This window comes from Pygoscelis adeliae, unplaced genomic scaffold (assembly GCF_000699105.1).
Source record: "Pygoscelis adeliae isolate BGI_AS28 unplaced genomic scaffold, ASM69910v1 Scaffold289, whole genome shotgun sequence".
Lineage (NCBI taxonomy): Eukaryota > Metazoa > Chordata > Aves > Sphenisciformes > Spheniscidae > Pygoscelis > Pygoscelis adeliae.
The window spans coordinates 196,861-222,305 of NW_008825499.1; the positions used below are offsets into that span (position 1 = coordinate 196,861).

The 25,445-nt window shown below is 38.2% G+C and overlaps 1 protein-coding gene across 3 annotated transcripts; it reads left to right on the forward strand.

The window, feature by feature from the left end:
• Nucleotides 1-20,757, forward strand: RNF170 (ring finger protein 170). 3 transcript variants are annotated; one of them, XM_009331505.1, is made up of 7 exons: nucleotides 1-60; nucleotides 7,009-7,090; nucleotides 11,939-12,014; nucleotides 13,427-13,535; nucleotides 14,612-14,685; nucleotides 16,655-16,759; nucleotides 18,517-20,757. In XM_009331505.1, exons 4-7 carry the CDS (start codon nucleotides 13,466-13,468, stop codon nucleotides 18,784-18,786), a joined length of 519 nt encoding a protein of 172 aa, XP_009329780.1. In that variant the 5' UTR covers nucleotides 1-60; nucleotides 7,009-7,090; nucleotides 11,939-12,014; nucleotides 13,427-13,465; the 3' UTR covers nucleotides 18,787-20,757. The 3 variants fall into 3 exon arrangements, with proteins under 3 accessions (XP_009329780.1, XP_009329779.1, XP_009329778.1); XM_009331504.1 differs by having other exon boundaries at nucleotides 7-60; nucleotides 7,009-7,152; XM_009331503.1 differs by having other exon boundaries at nucleotides 10-60; nucleotides 7,009-7,152; nucleotides 13,424-13,535.
• Nucleotides 20,758-25,445: the final 4,688 nt, after the last annotated feature.

A 25,445-nucleotide genomic window follows, 5' to 3' on the forward strand; every position in this document is an offset into this window, starting at 1 on the left:
AGGAAAAAATGTGCCTCAGACACTGCTGACCTCAGACCTTGCAGAGACCTGCTTTACCAGGCAAGTGCCTCAGTTGGTCAGTTCTCAAAGTATATTGAACAAAATTATTATTTGCCTACTGAAATTGCCCTTTTCCCTATTTCAGCAAGACTCCTTGGGCTTTTTCCTTTCTCTTTTGCAAAGAGCATGCATGCACATAAGTATAGTCAGCACAGTCCTGAAAGCAAAGGTAGTTTATGGTGAAGAGATAACCGAATATGGTATAGCTGAGTTTGGCTATAATTTTGCTGTACCAGCTGAGCTGATTTGTGACTCCAAAGTTGCTGCTAACTCATAACAATGCTGTATTTAACAGACCGCATGAAATCCTAGCAAGATATTCCTAAGTCAGTTTTAATAACCTCGCAGAATGTATCTTGTCAATTTGTATGTTGCTATATTTGATTTTTTTTTTTATTTATTTATCTTAGAAATGTGCCCTTCGGGTGGTCTCCTCCTGATTTTTAAAACATATGGAAATACTTAATACTAGAGATTATTGTGTGTGCTTTATTCAAATAAGACTATGCTCATGATAATGAAAAACTAATTAATTCTGTTTCCTCAAAAACACTTTTTCTGAGTACACCATCTGTCATTTCCCTTATTTCTGTTTTATAATGTTATATATGTCTACACCACTGTTTCAAAGTCCAACCTTAGTACACTAAAGTACCTAGATAAAATGTATCAGCTGAGGATTTAGCTGATTTAGGATTTAGGCTAGTAAACTTATGCTAGAGCCTTCAATGCTGTTTATACATTCGCCGTTCATCATGCATGCTTAATGCCTGCTGTTGTTAATGCTTTCTGAATGCAGCCTAGGCATACCTTTGAGCTCTTCATGAAGGAGCGTAAAAATAACTGTAGGATGCAGTTTGCTGGGTCAAATCCATTCACAAAGTCCCATTTTCAACCACAGACCGTGGCCATGACCTGCTGCTGTGCTGAAGTAGGAAGTAATTGGATAACTTCTGATGGGAGAGGTCTCAAATTATTGCCCCACGTTTAAGAATTTGTCTTTATTTTGGGAATTTATGTCCCTTTTTCTCTCAAATGAAAGAAAAACACTAAATTTGTGCCATAGATATTTCAATATAAGCTAATATGCATGCAGGGGGGTGGGTTACAGAATAAATATGCTCCATTTTAGTATGCTTAAATTCTTAAAAGTTGATTTCTGTTGTCTAAAACAGTCAATCTTACTAGAAACCTGTTAATACAAATGAAACTTTTTTTTTTTTTGTTCCTTTTACCATGGAAGAAAATTTTGAGGAGTTAAAGCCTTTTTGGTCTTAAAAAAATGTGACTCATAGTATTTTACTAGTTGGAGAGGAATTAGCTTATCCTGGAAAACACACAGTCTCTACAAAGCGGCATTTTTAAGGAGAGGGGTAATGCTTCTGCTAATAAAAGACAACAGGCAAAAGGTATTACAGGTTCTGACTTGCACCCTGGCTTACCACGACTGTCTTCATTTTATAATTTTTTTCAAGCACTGAAGGTGGTTGCCAGTACTGCATTAAGAAGAAAATATCCAAAATGAAAACAAAGTAAAAAAAACCCCAAAAACTCAAACCCCGTTGTTCTCATCTGGTTCACGCCCAGCCCCTGAAAGGACACATTGTTATCCAACCTATCTTCCAGATGTTGAGCAAATGGTGCCATGCTCTCAAAGTCAATAAAATGTTGCTCTTGGTTACTACTTTGTAGCTCGCAGCAGTATTGCTTGTGGGTTATCTCATTGTTTACTTCTCAGACGGGAAGAGAGCATCATCTTTTTCTCTATGCTTGTATATTCCTTTGGTAGCAGGTCCTAAAAATCTCTGGGTTTGAGAGTATATTAGCATATGGTACTTCCCTGATAAACTTGGAAAAGTTCAAGTCCTTCAGAAAACTGGGGGGATATCCCGACTTTGGGTAGCTGGCAACAAGTGTTTAATATATCATGGCAAACACTGGGTTGTTCTTAATTTCTTTATCAATCGTGGCATGGGGTATTGTTCTAGCAGTGCTGTATGTCGAACATTGAAAGTGTTCATAAGACTTTTCAAATCTGAAAAATGAAGAAATAATACATCCACACTAGTGTATGTCTTCATGCCCTCACATTTCAATGGGATCTGTATGAGTTTCCAAGAATAAAAGACATTGTAATTGCAGTATTGCTCGTTATGGTTCTCCTTTTTTTGCATAAACCTGCATGCATTGTTCATACGTAACCATAGAGGGAGAAATGTAACTTTTAAGGCCTGCAGTTTCTTATTTGAAATGTAAGTAAATTAGTCTTGCTTTCTGTCAGTGATCACTTAGAAAAACTGAGAATAAACAAGGTGATTTTGTATTCAGATGGTTAGTCTGTGACGGTTTTTACAAACAAAACTGTGTGATTTTACAAACAATAAATTCCATTCCTTTCTATTTCCAAGCATTTTGTGGACAATTCAGTCTGAGGTTGTTCTGTAGTCATCAAGAATCCTAATGCAGTAAATCTGGTCCCAGTCTAAGTACTGTGCGCAAAGTCCAGCTGTAACTTACCTAGCCCAAGTGGAATGGAAGAGTAACTCCTTGTCTTTTTTCCCCTCACTGGGCAGTCGTGTTGTTTTACTTCAAGCAAGTGCCAGTAGTTTGAAGATGAGATTAAATAAAACTGGAAATTAAGTTTTGGGCTCTTTTGTTGTTGCTTTTAATGTAGGAAGAAGGCCCAACATTTTTGTCAGATTTTTAAACTTTGCAGCTGATACTTTCAACATTTTGAAATTGATTGTATAAATTCCAGTTTTGATGTGAGTATTGTTAGATGCGGTTTGGTTTTCATCCCCTAACTGGAACACAGGGTGGGGTTATGCTTTCATTTAAGAAAGCTATCCTTGTTAAATGGCTAAAAAGAGAAAAAACCCTAAGTTTAACCAAAAATCAATTCTCAAAATTTAACCTATTTTCAATTTCCTGAAGTCATTCTATTCGTTTGGTACTTTCTCAGAGAGCTAGTGTAGACAGGAATTAATTTCTTGTATAAAAGAACAAAGGCACAGCATTAAAAAAATTCAAACCTTCTTTGTAATTACAAAAAGAAACAAAAAGCATAAATCTACAGAGAAGGAACAGCTTTAAAATTAATGTCTGAGAAGCCTGTGGTGTGGAACGCTGATCTGAAAAGGATTCTAAGATGAAAAGGTTGAAGAAATACTATTATTTTTGCATAACCAGACAAATGTAATGGATCAACATAAAAAGGTTGAGTTTAATACAAACCACATTGAGTTGCTATTAAATGACATCAAATTATTACCAGTTGTTATTTTAGGAGAGATTAGATGTCTGTATAAAGTCTAGTTCTAGAAGTCTTCTCTGACATACACTTAGTCCCTGTCAATGCTGGTTGTCTCTGAAGACTGAAGGGTCTTCATTACATCGTTTAAGAACTAAGTCTCCTGTGATTGTACCAACTGAAAGAGCACCACTGCTAAACACAGGCACTGGGAGTCCTTAGCAGCTATTTTAGGACTGTTTAGTTAGTCTGATACACATTCAAACCACTGCAGATGTGTTCATTGGCTGTTGTGGTTGCACATGAAGAAACACAGACTGCAAGCTTGCAGTTCTAGGTATTTTGTTTGAAAATGTTCAAAACAGACTTGAGATCAGAAAATTCCTTCCTCCTTCAGTTAGACAATTTTCAAATAGTGTATTTTAGCAGTGTTCTCCTTGTAGCCATTGTTTTTTTTACGTGCTAACCCAGAGATAAGAGTAAGAGGAAATTGTTACTGTCTCTACTGGGCCTTGAATGACTATGCTGAGAAAGTATGTATTGATCTTTTGAAGTGAAACCCTTCTGTTGTAGTTCTTATTCTACACAGTACACATCAGCGCTCCTGTGCAATGGTCTGATTCAGAAAAAGTGCTCGAGGTAAGTGCATAGAGGGGAATATGCTCAGCACTTGTTTGCTGTCCAGAAGCAGCAAGTAAGTTAAAACATGAACAGCATGAGCCTTAAGCATTGGTAGCCTGTTTTCTCCAGCATTTAGTAATAGAAAGCAGCTGGGAGAGAGACTGAGGCAGAGATTCCACTCCCCCCTCTATACGTCTTGGCAGTATTGATACGTAAGTGAAGACAAAGTGTTTGAGGGAGGGGTATTTTATGTAGCCAGAAAGACTGTGCAGGAATTTCTTTTGGACACTAAGTTTGTGTGAAAATCGTTATTGGGAACGTCAGATGCGGTAAGTGAAGGGGTGAAGTAGGTACAAGTAACTGGCATGTGCGGGAAGAAAGAGAAGGTGAGGATCTGTGTATTTCTTATTCATATTCTGCTGCTAACCTTGGCGCCACAGTTTGGTATTTCAAGAAGAGTGCATGAGCAGAAATGAAGGCAAGCAGATGTAGTGAGTACTATTAATGGTAGGCAGGTAAGGAGTAAGAGTGTTGTTGCAAGCAACATGCAGAGAGGGAGAGGGAGCTCTAGAGTGGATGTCTTGAAGGCTGTTCAAGGAAACTGAGTTAACTTTGTGCGATACTGACAATTCATGTGTTGGTTTCAGAGTGCACCAAGCAAGCAGTGACACAGGAAGCCTTTCAGGTGTCAGTGTGAGAAACACTTGCCTTCCAAAGGTGCAGTTAAAGCACCTGTATGTCTGCCACAGTGTGTATTTCTGAAAAAAAGTGCACTACACTTCATGGGATGTCGTTTTTATTAGCATGTTGATCTATTCTAACAGAGCTGATACAGGACAATGGAGGAATAATCATATACCAGTTCCTTGCTATTTACTTCTGGTTTTGTACTGTCAACCAGAAATGACAGTGTGACACAGTAAAAATTAGTGGACTGATGATGGTACCCGAGGAGAGAAAATGTAGGAGCTGAAGATACAAGCACGCTGCCTGAGACACAGGTGTGGAAAATGAGCGTCCCAGAATGATGTATTGTAAGAGAGAGAAGCTGCTTCAGGATTGGATATGCAAAGAAATAAAGTATATGTGTTGGGAATGTTGAGCTGGGGATGCATCACAGCACACCTACCAGTCCAGATCCTCAGCACCAAGGAACTGCTGCTCAGAAAACTTCCACAACACCTTAGCCTCATGGCTTTAACTACAGCAATATAATTGTGTAACTAGCTACACAGAGAAACGCTGTAACTCCTTGTGTAGGCTCTTGTTTCTATGTAAGACCTTTCCACAAAGATCTGGTCTTTTTTTCCACTAGTATATATGAAACCTGTGTCAATATTGACCTACTTTAAACATGGCTCTTGATGAGTCACTGGTGTTCCAGCTTTGGGAAAAGTTACTCTTTGACATGGTTGCTTGTAGAAAGCTGTAATTAGCAAAAATTATAGTTATATTTACAGAAATAATAGTCTCAATTCAGGTTGGGACACTTAGGATAACTTAGTTTATTGTTTCACTTCATATATGCTTCATTATTTAATTTTGTTTTTCACAGTGGAAGCCCAAAAATACAACAACAATTAAAGGAATCTACCCTTCATTCTCCATGAGTTTTCTCTGCTCTTATGGTACTTAATTATACCACTCACCCTTTTTTACAATAATGTTAGAATATACCAGCTTCTCTTGCATTGCTGATACAGAGGGCAGCTCCCACAAATGTAAGGAAGCTTTGAAAAAAGCTCCAACAACTCGTACAAGAAAAGGTCTGGAGGATGAGAGTAGCTCTCTTATGGAAAAGATGACACTTTTATATTAGCAGCAGACTGGCATGTTGAAATCTTGCCAGGGTAGTCATTACAGGTATGCACTAAAATCCCAATGACTTGTATTCCGTTTCAGTTTTGCAATTAATTCAGGGCCAGGCAGTGTCTGCTGATGTTTGCTAGACAGCAAGGTTCAAACTAAAACATGACACAAGCTGTGAAGTAGAGAGAAACACTAATAAAGGCTTGCAAGCTTAAGGCACACACACTGGACTAGGAAGTAAAGTAAATGATACCGGTCTTACCTGACCTCATAAACTGATGCAGAGATTTTATGTCAGCTCTGTATGAAAAATACTTCAATTGTGTATGGGCACAGCTTCGGTATGACTTTTTTGGTCACTTGCCAGAGTTAGTTTCGCTCTCCTGGTTTAATGATTTTCACAGCTGTAGTTCACTTCCTTGTTGCAACAGGAGTGATTTAGCAGTGTGTTGGAAACTATTTTATTTTGCTTGTCTCCAGCTGTAGGTTAATGCTGTAGGGTAATAAATGTTAGCGTTGGCAAGTCATTCTGATTGTTGTGTATGTGAAATGAATACAAAACAAACAAGTCTAACTAGGGAAGCCTGATAATACTCTTTTTCTTTCAAGTTTTTCCAATGTTTCCAGCTAAAGGATGGTAATGCATAGGAAAGACAGATAAAATAAAGTGCATTGGGTGATTCCTGTGTATCCAAATGGGCATTTAACATGCTAAAAACAGCTAAACCCCCAATGTTCTTGTTTCTTTTTTCACATAAGTGGTGAAAATTAGGTTTCTAAAAATTACGTTGTCTCAGCCTAGCAGCAATGATGTGTTGTGTAATAGCTAAAATTCTGGATAATGCAGAGTCATTATACTTTTTATAAATGAACTGTCCTTAGAATATGTCTAATTCAGCAATTACCTATTCCTTGGCAAGTTATCTGGTCAAGATTGCCAGGTAAAGTATCTGACTGGTGTTTTAAAAAAAAATAATCTTTAGATCACAACACAGTCATTTAAGGCTTGTTTGCTACTGCACAAGACAAATGTTTTGCAGTCCTCTGCAGCAAGCTCAGTGTTTGGTAAAAATGCATCTGTTCACTCTTCTTTTACCATTTTTTCCCCCAGCAATGACTGATTTGTTGCTTCAGGAAGTTACTGTGTGTATGAATAGATGTGTATACATATTATTTGTAACTATGTTTAAAATGTACATGTGCACGTGTATGTTTTTTTATATATATATATATGTATGTATATGTATATATTTCTTTTTACATTTTAGAGCTGTGATGGCCAGTCACCAAGCAGAAGTTCAGAGTCTGAAGCTAGATAATGATTCAGTTATAGAAGGAATAAGTGACCAGGTACTGGTGGCAGTTGTGCTCAGTTTCACTTTCATTGCTGCTCTGGTATATACACTTTTAAGGTGAGAATATGTTGACAGGAATTAATCTACATACCTGCATTTGTAAAATTCTAGCTTTCTCAACAAATTTTTGCATTGGTATACAAAACAGCTGTGATTTTGCGACATTAAGGAAGTGATTGTTTGATCACTTACTCTGTTTAACTGACTGCTTAGCAGAGTTTCGTAATTTAATTCACAGTTAGAATGAAATGATGCATTTCTCAAAAGTGAAGTTTGACTCTTCCTTATCTTCAGATGACCAAACTGAATAATGTTCATCATTTCTTAAGACTGAAAATGGCTGAATTCACAGTTTATATGGCTGGTGTGTCATATTTGGTTACAAAGTACAGATTTGTCAATAATGACTCCACAATTAAGATTGTATATAATCCTCCAATGTATGTTGTAGTTGCAGTCTCCTTCCAAAAAAAAGAAAAACAAAAAAAAAACACCAAACCTGAATAAATTGACTGATTTGTTTATAAATGAATGTGCTCGAAAACAATGGACTTTAATATGCTTTCCATAAAGCAAAATGTTAAGTTCAGAATTCAGTAACTTTAATGGTCAAGTAATCAAAGCTTATTTTTCATTTCAGAGTTTTTCCTTGCAACCTAACAGATATCTTAACCTGTGTGTTTTGGGAAAATAAGTCTGAGCTTCAGATTGGCACTTTTTTTTTTTACAGCTGTCTGTAGACTTCTGAACACAGGAGTTTTAACAACTAAGAGAACTCAATTTTAGTGACACATTGTCATTATGGAATTTACTGAGGAGGATCTGTCCATACGAGAAGTATTAGCAGGATAGGAGGTATTTGAGAGCAAGCTGCAAAAGAAAGCAGAAGTGGGAAAGCTTGGTTGGACTGCAAGGCAGTGCTGCTGTTCAGGACCAGGAGATAGCAAAGGAATCTAAGAGAAACGTATGCACTTCACCTTGCTTTTCTTTCCAAGGCTGTTTCAGTTATTCAGATGGCTTCAAGAGTGCCTCTTTTCCCTCTGCTCTCTTATGCTTTTTCTACCCCTTATATTGACATTTTTAGCATTTGTGACTTGAATTTTACATGTTTAGTTTAAAAGTAAACATTTTATTTTTGAACTTTATAAAGGAATGTAAGTTAGGAACATGAAAAAAAGTGAGTGGAACAAGAGTCAGCAGTGGGCAAGAGTAGTGGGAGTTCACTCAGGATTGGAGTTCAGGGAGATGATACATCGATGATGAAGGGTTACTTGGGGAGGAAGAAAAGGGGTAGTTACTAACTACCTCTGCAGTGTAATGAGCTAAGTAAAAAGTTTGTCTGTGGATCCTGTTACATGCCCTGATGGTTTATTTTCTGGAGGGGCAAACAAACTCAGACACAAAACTTCCATACTTTGGAAGTCTTGAAGCTTGTTTACTTCTGTATTGTATGACTGACTACTGAAAGTCCTATCAGCATCCTCTTAGCTCTCCACTGTGCCTTCTGGTACCTTCTGAAATTGTCTGTATTCAGCAGCATTTTTCCTCTACCTCTTTCCTATTGTCTCCATCAAAATCAGCACAATACGGTAGAAAATCTGTACAGTACGAAAAGTATAGTAATCCTTATTTATTTAGCACTGGAAGGGGAGTGGGGGAGAAAAGGAGTATTTTCTTCTCTAGTTATCTTAGGCAATACAGTGGTCTGTGTGTTCCTTGTTCTGCGTCCATTACCTCAGTCTCTTTGCCACCCATACTTGTGTATGCAATCTGAAAAACTTAAATTGGGTAAGAACAGGTCCTGGGTAAGAATACATGAAAGAAAGCTTAGGGTAATGGATAAGGTTGCAGGAACTGAATAAAAAGCAGAAGTAGGCAGCAAGGAGTGTGTGTTGCAGTAGGTTTTAGGGGGCAGAAGTGGAATATGGGAAGAAATGTTAAGGGATATGGTTGCTGTACTTGTCTTCAGCAGGGAGAACTCAGTGAAGCATCACATCAGGGCATGAGCTGAAGGCCTCTCTGCTTTTGGTGGAGAAACTTATTAGCAGTAATTAACATATATACCAAGTTGCAGATGTTTAGTTCAGTCACTATAAGAGATTTTTGCAAAGCCTGTATGTCTTTGAGTTATAAATGTTGATAAATTGCCACCTGATTTTTTCCATCATCTTTTAAATTTGTGAGTAGGTTGTCACATTACAAATGAGACTGTGAAAATCTAATTTATCCAACAAATTAAAGGGGGCCTGACCTGCCAGTGTTTTGTATCAGAGATTCCCTACTTGTCCCAGATGACTTACCTAGCCCATGTTTATGAATCTTCAGGTTTAGATCTTTTTCTCTCATTTTTCTATCCCATCATGTGGTTTGACTATAAGATCAAGTCAGTATTTTCAGCAGAAGTGAGATCTTAATCCTTGGAAATTAACAATGGCCATCATTGCACAGTGATACCACCAGTCCCCATAAGTACTGTCCCTCACATTCCCTGTGTGAGACTGCACACTGAATGAGTAGGCAGCCTTCCTTCTTCTGGTAAGGATAGTTTGGTGGGGCCCTTTGTGATACATAGTACAATCTTTCCACGTCATGGGACTTTTTCCCTCAAGTTATAGAGTGCTAACACTCAGAAATGGGGAAATCAAAAGAGTCTGCATCTAACTTTATTTCTTTCTGGCTTGTGTTTGGTAATGCCTTTAATTACATAGCACCATACTGTTTTTCATTTATTTAATTTATTTTCTCACACTAATTGCATGACAGAAGTTATGAATTGGATATGTCCCCTCCCAGACATTGTGCAGTGTTCTGCTACCTCAGCATCTTACGCATAAGTGACAGATGTTGTACATACTGTACCTCTACAGCTCTACAAATACTCTCATGTATTCAACATAGTATGTAATACCAGAGTAAAGTCATATCAGTGAAGTATTTGTACAAGGATTATATGCGAATATTGCCTAGGTAATTCTTCCATGTCTACTTTCTTAATCTGAGCACTTAAGATTCTTCTTTGCTTGGTATAGCTTTTCACTGGATAACACTTCAGCAGCAAATTTGCAATTAGTTGTTCATGAAGGAATCAGAATAAACTGGCTTATCCACGTATGTGTGATTTGAATTGAATTTCAATATATATCAAAGTTCTGGCAAACTGAAGTTGCAAAATATGCTCATTTGTAGCATCTAAACAGGAAAATACTTTTACACATATAACATGTATGACAGACAACATCCACAAAATCTGACTCGTGGAGACCCAGGGTGGGCAAGAAGGGTTTTAATGTAACCTTCCCATCATATAACGTTCATGTAGGTCACCCACATTAGTGTTAAATAAATTTCTTTTTTACAGATAACCGTGTAATTATTAGTATGAAAAAAATATGGGGTTTGTCTGTTCTTCTTTGAAGAAACAATGAAGGAGACAAAATGTTAAAAGACAGCAGTAATGCAGTATTATGATTGCCCACGTCAAATGAAGGAAAATACTGCAGAAGCTCCTAGAGCCATTGAGGAAATTATGTAAATAGAACTGCAACCAGAAAATGTCCTAAAAAATCAGCCAGTCCAGCCCTCAGCTCTGAGAGGATCAGCTTGCCTAGATCATCCCTGGAAGCAGTACAACCTGTTTTTTGATTTAACTTTTAGTCAAAGATAGATCACAATACCCTGAGGTAACCTTTTCTGATTTTGTACACTTAGTGGTTAGAAATGTTTTTCCACCAACCTTAGATAACTGTGGGAAATAATTGCTCATATTTATAGAATGAAAGCCTTATCCTGTCCCCTTTTTTCTCCATGAGCAGCCTTCTATATGAACTGACATTTCTTCACTCTTTCTCTAATGTTTAAAAAATGTGGGCAGTAGTTCTTATTCTCTTCTGAACTTCCTCCAACTTCTCTACGTGTTTTTATGCATTTAGCCCAAAATGGAAAACAGAATCCAGCTGAGACCTCAACGGTGCTGAGCAGAATGTATCACCAATGACATCCATATGAATAAATAGAGCATAAAAATTCACAGTTTTGAATATGATGCTGTTGACTCCGATTTATTGTAACTCAACACCTCTTGATGTTGTCAGCATCATTTTTAATTCCCATTCTGTTCCCATTGTGCTTTTGAATTTCAAACTTGTAATATATCCAGCCTCCTTTCTTCAGTGAGTCCCTTCCCTGTGATTCCCCTTGGCATCTCTAACCTGCAGTTTTCTTGCCAGTAGAGTCTTTCTTTTTAAAGAGTGATTTTAAAAGAGTGATTTCTTTTTATATCCAGTCTGCTGATAGTTACATAAATTCAACATTCTAAATCTAAGAGTTTGCCTACCCCTTCTTATGTAAATGTTATGTCTTAATCTTTCATGTAGCAGATGAAATTGAAATAATTAGGATTTTTCAACTCTGTAACTTACATAGTGAGTGAAAAAAATAAGAAATTTATGAGTAGACTAACAATACAAAAACTAGCAGTGGAGACAAAAATTAAAAATATTTCTGCATGATGAATATACAACCTTTCAAGCAACTTGATTTTTTGCAGGTTAATGGCTTAATTTTGTTTCAGATTAAAATCTAGTTTTAACGTGATTTAATGATTGATTATGGAGTCTCTCTGAAAAGTCTTGCTGCTGTACAGCTTTAAATGTCCAGAGTAACTTTGGGATCTAGAATAAATGTCCCGTTTCCTTAATTATTTGTGTACTTCCTTTAAGTCCTTTATAGCAGGAAAGAATGATTTTTTGCCCTTTGTTCAAGTTTCTTTTTTTTTCAGTCAGTTATTTTTCAGTGTTGTGTTGCAGTGTTCCGTTTTTCTTATTGCTTATATTTTGTTTCACAGAAATGAACATCAGAACATACACCCAGAAAATCAAGAGCTAGTGCGAGCTCTTCGTCAGCAGCTTCAAACTGAGCAGGTGCTGTGCTAAGTGTTGGCATCGTTCAACTATCTGGTTTGGGGTAGCATAGACTTCTCTGAGGTTCTGGAAGAAGCTGGTCTTGAAAGTTACAGAAGCGTACTTACTGTACAGAAGCATCCTTGAAATTTATCAAGTAATGAGATAACATAGGCTTGTTTTTTTATCGATAAGTTAAGTAATTAAAATTAAATACTTGGCTGGTTCTTTTTCAAACAAGTTTTTGCCACAAGGTGGAGTATGCTAGATTATGTTGTGTGCTTCCCGCAATGTTCCTGGGAACTTAGTGGTAAAGGAAAGGAAATCTGGAGTACAGCTTGCTGCCACAGGACAGGGGTTAGATGTTTAGGCTGATAAACTGCATGTAGCAGAACAATGGCACAGCAGCAAGAGCCAGGCAACAAAGATTGACAGAGAACTTTTTACCAAACCCTTTAGTGACAGGACAAGGGGCAATGGTTTTAAACTGAAAGAGGATAGGTTTAGATGGGACATAAGGAAGAAATTTTTTACAGTGAGGGTGGTGAGACGCTGGAACAGGTTGCCTAGAGAAGGTGTGGATGCCCCATCCCTGGAAGTGTTCAAGGCCAGGTTGGATGGGCCTTTGAACAACCTGGTCTAGTGACAGATGTGCGTGCCTGGGGGACACTCCGGCAGTGGAGTTGGACTACATGATCTTTAAAGGTCCTTCCAACCCAAACCACTCTACGGTTCTATGACTGCATCCCGTTCTGACATGTAGAGGGGAGGACGGGAGAGCCTAGGCCAGGTTACTGGAAATTGCTGAGTCCCAGCCCTAAAGTGAAAAGCCGTACTTTTGGAGAGTATTGAGGAGAGTCTTTCATGATAATACTTCTTGAAATAATGACAGATTTTTAACTACAGTGCATATTTATGTGAAAGACAAATATGGCAAAATGGGGAGAAAAACCATTTCATGGCAATGACATACACAGGCTGATGTCTACGCTTGGGAACGCTAAATACTGCAGCTGGTAGGCAATGCAGTTCAGTTACCTGGCTCTGGACAGAGCTGCATAGGATAATGAAGTAACAGTCTAGATCTGAGTTGTTATTCATGCTTCAGCATGTCTAACCTAACTTAATGTGAAGGACCAACGAGCTTCATTCTTTGTGGTCTTTAACTGGATTGAAGCACATACTTATATAACAGGTGAAGGGAAAATAATGGGCTTGTCACGAGAAGAACTTGTGTAGTGAATCAGTTTTTTCATTTAAGTATGCTTTATTTTTGAATTTAAATATATTTCTCTTTCATTTCACATAGTTCTGCATTTGACTGCTTGACTTCTAGTAAATGAATGCTGGATTTGTTATTATTTTTTTAAACTCAGTAGACTTACATAAAAATAGTATCTCTAACACTTTGCATTTGTCTTCTGTTCTAGCAGGATGCTTCTGCTGGTGATAGACATCGCTTCTATACAGATATGTCTTGTCCAGTCTGTTTGCAACAGGCTACATTTCCTGTAGAAACAAACTGTGGACACCTCTTCTGTGGTAAGCAAGAAAAACCCCAAGCCCCAACAATAAAACCAGAACAGAAATACAAAGATAAAACCAGAACAGAAATACAAAGTTTTGGCACTAGTACAGTCACCCTAATGCAAAGCTTTGTTTGTTTTTAACTGCTTATCTTCTATTCTGCATTAGAAATATTTTTAACATAAATTGTTCAGAAAATACATTTGTGAATAAACAGTCACTCTGAGAGTGTGCTACATTTTTTTTCTATGCTATCAGGATTGAAACTGCGGTTAATTTAAAAATGTCAAGGACAGAGGGTATAATTTATTTCCAGTTAGTAAAATACTGAAGAGGCTGAAAAACACTTGGAAATGTACCACTTAAAAAAATTGGTTTAGAAAGAGTGAAAAATTCTGCTTGGTATTACCTTTATCTCAGAGTGTGTTTTTTTTTTTTCTTGGAAGTCCTGAAGAATTGAGACTAAGTTCACAATGCTTTAAGTGTTTGCCTTTTTCTTTGAGGCCCAGCTATTCAAATTTACATATAAACACCCTACGTAGCATTTTGCTTCCTCTCCTTCAGGTTCCCAGTAGGATTCTTTCACTGCATTCTTCTAGTTTTATGGAGTATATAGTGCATACTATGCCTAGTCGTTTAAAAGAAAAAATTTACAAATTTGGAAAACAGTTAAAGTCCTCAGATTTTTATATAATCCTTCACCTGTTGAAACTCTGATAATAAAGCCAGGTTTTTAGGATAAATTTTACATTTTACATTTTTGTGACTTCTAAATTTTAAACTGGTAAAATTTTAGTTATTTGTTTCTTCAGTTAATGATTAAGAAGTTTTCTGTCTTTTCAGGAAATAATACCTTAAAATTAATGATGCAGTTGAACCTATTCAGGATTTTTCTCATGAATAGCATTGAATTTGAACACATTGGTTCTTGGTATCTTCAGTGAATGTTGTATACAAAATTATACTAGAAAAGATAGGTTTAACCTAACTGCTTATGCACTTCTGTTGTTTTCCTTGGTGTGTAACATATTATTTCACGCAATGGGTGTTTCAACTCAGAAGTTTAAATGTCTGTAACTTACCTTCATCAGGTTCCTGCATTGTTGCCTACTGGAGGTATGGCTCATGGCTTGGTGCCATCCGTTGTCCAATCTGCAGACAAACGGTAATATTTTAAGTAAACATGGACCTGGTAGTTTGACTATCTAGTATAGCTTATCAAAAAAGCATTTATATGTGAACTGCAGTAGTGAGACTGACAGAAGAAGAAGTCTGAGGAGCTGAAAGAATATGGACATGTGAGATGTAGTTGGTGAACATTAAGTTTTTTTGAACTTTTTGCTTTGCCAAATGGCTCAAAAAATACAGATTGTTCCTGCAACTCGAATTTAAGTGAACAGCACTGATAACTCAGCCATTTTTCCTGTAAAGGAGTATATGAAAACAGAAAATCATAAGATCTTAACTGTGATTCTTCCATACTTTCTGTTTGGGATATTATATAACTTCTTCACCAGAACTTGCATCTGAAAGACCTGGCTGTTGTTCAAGACTGTCAGTAGGCAGTATACTACTGGTTTCTGAGAAGTACCTTCTCCCTTCCTTCTCTCCCTGCCAAAAAAACCTATCCATGTCAATTTCTTGTTTTGTCCTTATTTTTAGTTTGTATGTAATATTAATTTGAGCTTTGTAGAGCAAGCATTAACTTACTTCCTATGCAACTTACTTACATTGTCAGTTGTATGTCCCTGCAACTCATTAATACTTAGGATCTCTGAGTCTTATAGTGTAAGTTTTAACAAAAGTACACCTTTATTTTAACAGTGCACAAACTACAGAGCTAGTAACTTCTGATGAATTATATAACATGCTTGACGCCCTGGCCCATACATTATATCCTGCTTTGATTGTGTGTATCAGCAGGACAAATGACTGTAAGAAGGCAGAGGAACGAAAGCAAAATAGGGTATGAACAGAGGAAGAATGAATAGGTTTAGAGTGTAGCCAGCGAGGAGAGAGACACAAAAAAATAAAGGCGAGGAAGATGAAAAAGGGGAAAATAAGTGATTATTTTAGTGTCTCTTCTTACATAGTTGTTCTTCTACCTTCCTCCAAGTAACAGGTAAAGTGGGTGATACTGCTTGCACAGTTATGCATTCATTCTCACCCTGTGAAGTAAGAAAAGTGAGGTCTGATTTATAAATGAGGAATGGAAGTATGTACACGTGAACAACGTGAGTCATACAGAAGGTTTGTGGCAGGGCTAAGAGTTGAATGTATATCTGCTTGTGCTGTCATTTGCTAAATGTGACTGCTGCACAGATACAAGATATATATTTAGTGGCCTGGTACAGCAGGAGCTTTTGAAGATTGTAATAATTTAAAGTGCTATGCATTTTCTGTTTCCTATGATAATCTGCATTTTATACCTGAATATGGCTTCCAAATACAAGTCTTAAGTTTTCAGAAACACCTATACAGAAAGATAACATAAGATATATGTGAATATGTCCTTTCATATTTTTCTATGTTTGCATGAAAGTTAACCCAAGAACATAGCAGAATTCTCTGTGCTTACAAAAGAGCTGAAGGTTAATATCTTTTTCTGTTAACTTATTATTCTGTATGATTGTCCTCGGTCTTGGTGTGAACGTCCGTATGGAAAAGTATGAGTTTTGCTGCTTGTTTGCTGAAATGCGAGGCCATTCTAAAGATGGAAGAAGAATAGCCTGATTGGTTGCTTTATTTGATTTTCAGTTTAAGAAACAAAACTAGATTAATTTGGTAAATTAACTTTATTCTCAATATCATCTGTCCCACTGCTGAAACATAAACCATTTAGGTATTTAGAAAAATTTCCTGTAAGCCTCTCTTAGAAGGAGGAATCTTATGCTTGTTTTTAATAATCTTTTAAAAAATTAATATTCTGTAAAGAGTTGTAAGCAATGAATTTGTTAAAACTTAGCAGCAGTATCCATGTTAGTAGTTTTTGTTTTATTTTGTTACTAAATATTCAACTAAAACAAAGTGTGTTCTAGGTAGTTAACTGAAGATTACTGTTTTCATTTATAGTTCACAATATCTGCATTTAAAAGACAGTTGCACATGTAACAAAATCTCCCTGCTGTGCCTAGGTAACATTGTTTTTACCACTCTTTGGTGAAGACCAGCAGGATGCAACCCAAGTATTTCAAGATATTAATGATTACAATCGGAGATTCTCAGGACAGCCCAGATCTGTAAGTTTTGGGTAAATTTCGGTGAAAGTCATTGATTTGAGGGGAGATTAACAGCATTTTTTATGATTTTTTTTTCCTTCTTTTTTTTTTCTTTTCCCCTGGGATATGAATTTTCTCTTCACGATGCTTAGGGACTGTGCAAGTTTTCCTTAGGAAATTCATGTTTATATAGTTACAGCAAACCCACAACCTTGAAAATATTTATTCGTAATTTGTGGAAATGTATGGAAACTTGCATTTTTGTTGTGAGTGAGAACTGCTAATATGCCTCGAGTTCCCTATTCATGTGTTAAGTGCTTTTTTAATTATGACTTGTTAAATTGAAAGGATTAATAGTTAGTCAGTAAAAATACTTAATGAAATACATGACATGCAAGGAAGAATATTTTCTTGATGGATCTCTTTGCATCGATTAGAAGAATCTGAAATTCTACTCTGTGCCTTTCTTCCTCAGATTTCAAGCTATATGCTGTCTTGATTTTTTTATTTTCCTCCTAGATTATATTACAGTCTTTATTCTGCTCTCTGAGTGAAGAAAACAGGATTTTTTTGATAAATAGCTAAGAGAGATGGTTGAAGTTCTGCGAACTTTAGAAAGTCAGCCTTGTGAGCCTGTCTTCTATGTGCATGTTCTGAGTCGCAAGGTGAAATGCATGCACATGCATACTAGTAACTTCCCTGCTTGTCTTCATCTGTTCATTGGATTTGGATATAATAACAAAACATTAGCAAGAAAAAATTACAGTCCAAACAGGCAAAAGAGGTGGGAGATGGGAATTTTTTTTTTTCATGTCCTAAACCACAAAACAGTTATGCTTTTGATCCAGAACAGACTGAAACTACCTTTCAGGCTCCGTTGGACCTCTTTGTGGGCTCTGTGTCTAGTCCCCAGTAACCTGTCTGAGGCCATGCTGGAAGTCTGCATTAAAGCCCTAATCAGACTAGATAAATTGTCTTTGATTTATACATGGTGTATTGCCTTAACCACATACAAAATTCCTTTCTAGAGAACTTTTTCAGCCTTGGCAATAACTCATTTTAATGTCATGGCTCTGTGTAGAAACTGTGTACAGTAGAAAAGGAACCAGTATAAAAAAAAATTTCAAAGTTCACCCCTCCCTACGCCTCACAACAAAAACCTGAATATTTTCTACTGAGCAGTCCCTCACTAAGATGACAGAATCATAGTAGAAAAACAGAAGGGAGCCAGGGATGGATTCATTTAAAGGTTCTTTAGTTTACTTTGAAGCTTGATCCATCCTTTGGAAACTTATGTGAATCACTGGTTATATGCCGGGGGAGGGAGTGTTTTGTTTCTGAAGAACTGCAACCTATTCTACTTTACCTATTGTGGTTTTCTCGCAACCCTAATTGTCTTCCATTCTGATCGATATTTCACTCAAGTTAACCTGTTTGCTGTTTCTCCCTTTCTCAGTCATTTGTTTTACTCTAGCAGTCACTGCTTTTCCTTCTTAACAGTTGCCAATGTATTTTGTAGTGAGTTAAATGTATGTTTTACGGTATAGAATAACACAGTTTGACTGTTTCTTGAAAACATGTATATTCTAAATCTGACTTTTTACCCAGCAAAACTAAATCCAGGAAGTCTTGTCTCACTGTTTTTTGTTTTAATTCTTATAAACTAACAGATTCCAAAGCTGTAACGTAGTAATAGAAACTTCAGACTGAAAAAAGACCCATTTAGCATGGGCCCGTTGCTATAGCAAAATACTAACTTTTGGTTTCTTTCTTCATAGATTATGGAAAGAATTATGGATCTGCCTACTTTATTGCGGCATGCTTTCAGGGAGATGTTTTCTGTTGGGGGCCTCTTCTGGATGTTTCGCATCAGAATATTCCTCTGCTTGCTTGGAGCCTTGCTCTACCTGGCTTCACCTCTGGATTTTCTTCCCGAAGCCCTCTTTGGAATTCTGGGGTTCTTGGATGATTTCTTTGTCATTTTTCTTCTGCTGATATATATCTCTATCATGTACCGAGAAGTGGTAACACAGCGGCTGAATAGATGAAATGGATGAAAAGGACCCAAATGCAGAGGTGGTTGTGGAATGTTTTAAAAAGAGAACTATAACATAAGTATGATATAGCAAGGCACCTGTGTACAGTTTCGGTAGTTACCAACTTCATAGCTGGTCGTCTTATACAAATATGAAGGGTTAGTATGTGGTGATGCTTCACTGGAATCTTTAATTTGTGTATTACATATGCTTCATAAGGATAAGGCTAGTTTTATAATGTAATAAACTACCTTCATCTACTTCCACCTGATGAACAACTGTATGTAATCAAAGCAGAAAACACCTTTTTTGGTGTGTGGTTTGTGAAAAAGGAGTTCTAGTAAAGGACTTGTAACAAAAAATCCGTTTGGGTAATCTAGACATGTATAAGGAAATTCAGAAATTCTTCACAGTACAGTTATAATGGCTAAATTGTTTAATGTCTCCCTATTGTGGGCTAGAGTTTTTTAAAATAAAAGTAGCTTTGTGTGTCTCTGTGGAAGAAGAAGCCCAAGGACCACATTACAATTATCACCCTGCAGTTTGCTGTTGTCCACATGCTTCACAAAAACAAGAACACTTCAGTATTGGTTGAACTGCACTATGTACGGTTGCATGCAATTCGTACAATTTTATTTTTATATTTGGGAATATACACACAGTATCTGATCTAGATAGAGAAAGCAATATTATGCACGCCAGACTGGTTAGTGCTCTATTTTTAAACAGGAGCATGGTTTTTCTCGTCAGGCTTGTTTGTTTGGTAGGTATGTGTCTTGGAAGTGGGGGTTTTATGCTGCTTTGAGTCAATGCAATGTATCTGAACTGAGAGTTTGCATTCCTTCAGTTGCATTAAAGCATTTAGCCGATGGAGAGAACCCTCAAATTTTAGATAATGTTGAAGAAAAGAAGTCAGAACCGGATGTTTACGCTACAGACCTTTACCTGAAGGTACATTCTGCAATACAAGTATTAAACAACTTAGATATTGGGGTGTTTGATTTTCAGCTGGGGTTTTCTTTCTTCAACTTTGGTTGGTTGATTTGTATGTGGGTAGAGGGGGTTCTGAATTACCTTGAAAAAGATCTGTGATAAGGGACCACAAAAAAATAATGGAAATGTTTTCAAAAATACCAGGGTATTAATTATCCTTCAAGTTGATTTTTTTTTTAATGTTGAATTTGAATATAAGCTGTCATAGCTACAAAAGTCATTTGAAAATATTTTCATTTTAAGAAATGAATGTCTCCAGAAAGGCCAAGGATATTCTAGATCTATGTACTTTTTGGCTTGAGGAATGATAATTGCCATTTCATTTTAGCTTCCTGAGTACTTGAAAGACAGTGATTAGACAGGTGATTCTTTGCATGTTTACATATATGGGATGAGACTTACAGTGAAAGGGACCTTTTCACAACTTCTGTGTTTTGCCCATGCAGACGTCTTTCGACAGCTTCTAGCACCTAGGCATGTGCAGGAAGATGGTAGAGCTGGCACCTGACGTGTCAGTCTTTGGGGTTGGAGATTGTCCTTCAGTGTCAGTGTTTTACATGACATTAATTTAAAAGTAAATTCACTGATTCTTCATTTGAAATGAAAAGCCAAAGAGATTTTACAAATGAACTGGAAAGCTAAATTTTTCCTTGTTGCTGTTTGCTAGAGATGGGAAAGAGGAGAAACAGGAAGTGAAACAAGGGTGGGAGGAGGAGGGCAAGACAGAAAATGACATTTTTGGAAGCAAGTGCGATTGTTTCTGGCAAACTAACTGTTCTTGAGCATCTTAGTTGAGCTTTTCCCTTTGAGTTGGCATCGCTAATGTATGGTGATGGTTTAGTGGCTACCTCAGTTAAAAGTCATTAAGGTATTACTGAGTAAGCGTGGGATATTCATAAACTGATAGGTACATTTACAAAGCAAGATAGTAGTTTAGCATCTTAGGTAAGACAGGATTTTGCAGTTTTGCTGTAAGCATTGTTTTGGTTTTGGTTTGGTTCCCGTCCCCCCCCAAGAGCAAACTCCAAAAAAGTATTTTTAATTGAGTAAATTTATCACCCCCTTTTCTCCTGGAGTTTAACTTGTGGGTCTGCTTAGAGAAGAGTGTGAACTGCTGTTGTAGAACAACTGGAGTCTGTTCATAGAATCTGTTGGCCTAGTGCCTCCTCCATAAGTTTAGCCTACGATTGTGTTTATTTTCCCATGACTCTTGAAATCCAGAGTGGATATAGATGTACATGAAGCTGCTTACTGATTTGTTTTCATTGAGCTCCCCAATTCCACATGCTGCTGTGAAGTTCATGCAGAAATATCCATCCAAGGGGTTTGCTCCTGAAGAACAGACCTTCCTATGTACCTGAGGTCATGTACAAGCCACATCTGAGTAGCTATATAAAGTTTACCCATGTTCTGTTTCTTCCTTCACTACATTTCTGCTAGCCAGAAAGGTTTCGCTCAGAGGCTTCTGCTTACTTTTGAATATTGAGTAACGTTGTAAGCTTAAATTCAACACATTAAATGCTTGACAGAATTAGGACCATCCTTTCTTTTCACCAATATGCGTGCTTGCTTGTGGAGGCTTTTTTTTGGTCCTGCAAGCCACTGACGAACAGTATTATGACTTGCTCAGGCCTTTTTGTGAACAGCTGTAATGTGAAGATGCCTCTGTCCTGCAGCGTCTGGCTGCTGCTCCTTTACACAAACCTGAACTAGCTGTAAGTTAGCTATCTTGGGTACTTAGCTTGAGCTTAACTTAAGCTCTAGAGCTCCCAAGAAGCTGGGGATTAATACATGAGCATGTAGTATTCCTGAACTGTGTGCTGCCGAGTCGTTCTGGCAGCAACGTTAAAGGTAAGTGCTAGAGCTGAGCACTGGCTTCAGAATGTGAAGGAAATAGGTGATGCTGTGTGGAGAGTGACTACAAACGTCGCTGCGGTTTCGTATCCTGGAATGGGGCAGCCATGTCACCAAGGGGGGGAAAGAAAAAGAAGGAAAACTTTAGCAGCAAAGAAGAGATACAGGGGAAAAAAATACAGTTCTTAAAAGATTCTTACGGCGTCACCAAAAACTGTGTGAAATATTTGATTGTTCCAGCAATATTAACAAAGGGGAAAACTAAAGTTATACTTAATAGCTCTTACAGAATAACTTGTAGCATCTTGAGGCCTAATGATCATCCTTACGACAAGTGCTGTATAGAGCGATCTGTTTCTGTGTTGTTTGTGTCCCACACCATTGATGTCTATGAGGATGAGGCAGAACGGTGTGATTTGGGGATACAGTTTTGCCATAGGTTTCATAGAACTGTAGCAGTGACCTGTGTGTTACACTAGATTTTTAAGACAAAAGGATTTAAACCTACTTGTTGTTACTTTTAATGATAATAAATTGCTATTAAAGTAAGATATTCTCTTGATCTATTTTATTGACTTTCTGAGTGGGAAATGTTTTTATTCCCCCGTTTCCCCCTTCCCTGAGCTAAAGTTGGCAGTAGCTCTTCTGCAGTCTTGCTCGATTCTTACCTTGGTGTCTGTGGACAGGGCGTTCGGAGATAGCTCGGTCGTTTTCATCTTTATTATTGCCATTATAAGGATTACAAAATTTCTAAGATCTTGGTCCCAGAAGTATATTGTACATTAGATGTCTTTTCCCTGAGCAGTCCGACCAGTACCTTCAGATCCATGGGCACTAAGCTTTCAGGATGATAAACCAGTACAGGTGATTAATTAGCACCTTCACATATCAATCCTCCAAGCAAACAAAAGCATAACGCAGGTGTATGAGAATCCAGTTAGTGGCGTAAATTGAAGGAAACAGGAAATAGTCTCCGTAGGTTTACAGGAAGGTTGGGGTAGGGCAGGGAAGAACTGGATGTGACTGGCCTGTGCTGCAATCCTGTGCTTTTCCCGATTCATACCGTGAAAGGCTCCTGGGCATCGGGAAGACATGGTCCGTTCTGCTAAGAAATGTCCAACAAGTCTTAGCTGAGAAGTCCAGGGCCAAGTTGGGCCAAGTCTTCCAGGCTCGGAGGTGAACTTTGTCGCCTGCTTTGGTACAGGGTTCCAGTGTTTATGGAAAAACGTAAATACGTATTTGGTAAGCTATTAAATCAGGTTGAAAGTTCGATGGGTACACACTTGTCCTTCCATCTGATGCCTCTCTGCTTGCTGTGGGAAGCTCAGCTAAACACTCGAGAGTTCCTCCCCCAAGGCTGCCAGAGTAGATGGCTGTTTTAGAAGGTCTTGTTGTACAGTTGCAGTTGTAGGTAGGTTTTCTGCATCCAACTGCCAACCGAACGGGCAACTGCCCATTAGTCACCAATACTGGAAGCCACGTGGGCATTTGTTCCAAGGAGACATAGCAGTAAGTCTCATTATCCCTGTTTCTTTGAGATGTAGCATCCTAGTGGGTTGCCTTCTTCCCTGTTGTGGGCACTGGGGTTTTGACCTGGGGAAGAAGCTGCTAAATTTCATTACATCTATGATTCCCTCAGCTCAGGGACCTGCAGACGTTTAGGGCAGAGATAGGGCGCAGGTGCTGTTCCCATGTGGGCAGCACATCATTAGACACCATGGTAAGTAGAAGCGCTTTCTGTAAACCAGGGATTTTGTTCATTCAGGGAGTGAGAAGTCAATCCAAGAAATAAAATAAATAATTAATACTGAAAAATGAGGCAAGCAGGAGGTTAGAGTTGAGTTTCCTATACTACGGCTTGGGTTCAGGCTCTTTGTATGCCCCTGCTCTGTATCACATTGCCTTATGTAAGATGTTTGTCACTTCAGCATCCACGTAAAAGTCTATCGTAGATATATTTCATTCGTGCCTAGGTAATCTCAGATCTTGCCATGGGTACTTCTACTGCAACTTTCGTGGCAAGTGTTAGGGCTGCTCCATTGAGTGGATTAAATCAAAGGGTGTGGCGGGGTGGGGGGGAACAAAAAGGATCCTGTTAAAGAAAATTCCTAATTCTGTGATCTACTCTTACTGGTACTGCATGGCCCTGTATGAGGGCATCTAAATATCTTGTTTCTCTTCATTTATGCTAATACTAGGTAAAAGGCACAAGAATGACGAAAACTCTAGAAAATACATCCAGGAGGAAAGGTTGGAAAGACTGGTATTTTGCCTATAGGGTAGACTGAGAAAGACATAAGTCTTTAAATATGTTAAAAGGGGATGCTATTCTCTGGAGGAAGTAGCAGTGAGCTTGAATTGCAGCGAATGAGACTTAGATTAGAAGAAGCTTGCCAAAGTGAATCGGGAGAGGATATTGTCAGGGCATTGGTGGAACCTCTGCTGGGAGGCTTCTGAAGGCAGGGGAACATCTGTGGGGACTGGTTTCTGCACAGCTAGTCCTGCCTGGGGAAGGGGCAGATGAATGAAAAGGTGGCTGCTTTCAAGGCAGCTCATCTGGGCCTTAATAGACATGGGACCAGAGAAGTCCTGATCTGATCAAGTCTGTCTTGCTGCTGGTGTTTCTGACACACGTTACCTGTATGCATCAGCCGGCAGACCTGACCAGCTTACCTTTCCCCAGGAGTTTTGCTAAATAGCAGTGCTTAAAATCCCTGGGGTAACGATATGGCTCCACCTTATTTCGGGACACCTTAATGATTATTTGCAATAATATTCCATTTTATTACAAAAACTCATTGTTTGTTCCATATTTTCCAAGAAGAGGATTACTTCTCATGATTAACAGATGCTTAATTGGTGGGAGGGAAGGAGAGGGGAAAGGAACATAATTTATAATATTGAGTCAATTGCTCATTTCTGGCAGGTAACTGATGGGGAACCATGGGTGTATCAGGTGTTACTAATAGATTGGCTAGAATATGTTGCATGGAAAGCTGTTCAGCTTCACGCTAGCATATGTTGTGCTTCACAGTCGAGAATTGTTTTCTCCCCTCTCCCCCTTTCTGCCTTCATTCTAGAAACTTATTTCTTCTTTTACCAAGATGGGGAGGCAGCAGAACCTGAAAATAATCCATGCCACACTTTATACAGGACAGTGCAAGCACTCCTGTGTAAATCACCTTTTTCAGGGAGAGGCCTCCCATCATCCCACGGGACGTGACCTTACTCTCCAAAGCAGAAGGTCACGCTTTTGTCTTTCTTGCCTTCTACACCGTCTGGATCTCAGGGGTTGGTGTTGCCTGATGCTGTTGCCTTTGTGTCTGAGGAGGGTCACGGTATTCAATTTAATGAAGGTTGACTCAAAATAACTAGTATAATATGCCTCATCAGTGAGCTGGTTTATGACAGTTTATGGTTTATGTTTTCATCCCATCTAGGGTCTTCAGCATCCAACCAACCAACCTGAAACTGCTCTAGTCTCATTTCTCTTTTCCTTGCAGATTTTTGTAGTTTTGTTCATTCCCCTCCCACTTTCTTATTGTGGTGTGTAAGGACCACAGTAAAGATCACAAAGCAGATTTTGATGAATCACTTGCTCATGTACCACAGCAGTTCACACCTTACCCCTGAATATCCCTTCCAGCTAACCCCTTAACTCTCTTGCATCTCATAGGCCATGCATCAGGAAGGAAGGTAGAAATGTGGTTAAATGGTTAAATTCCTCATGTACCAACCTGAAGAAGGCAGTTCAGTACAGCTCTGTGGTTCTGCCTCCTCCCCATGCAAGGAGCTGGGCACCCTGCTCTGCTGTCTTTCTCCAA

Bases quoted from the DNA above. Each gene is read 5' to 3' on its own strand.
- RNF170 (XM_009331503.1), top strand. From the start codon at position 7,016: ATGGCCAGTCACCAAGCAGAAGTTCAGAGTCTGAAGCTAGATAATGAT. The intron at 14,686-16,654 runs GTAATATTTTAA...TGCTGTGCCTAG, and splicing joins GTCCAATCTGCAGACAAACG to GTAACATTGTTTTTACCACT. The intron at 16,760-18,516 runs GTAAGTTTTGGG...CTTTCTTCATAG, and splicing joins TCTCAGGACAGCCCAGATCT to ATTATGGAAAGAATTATGGA.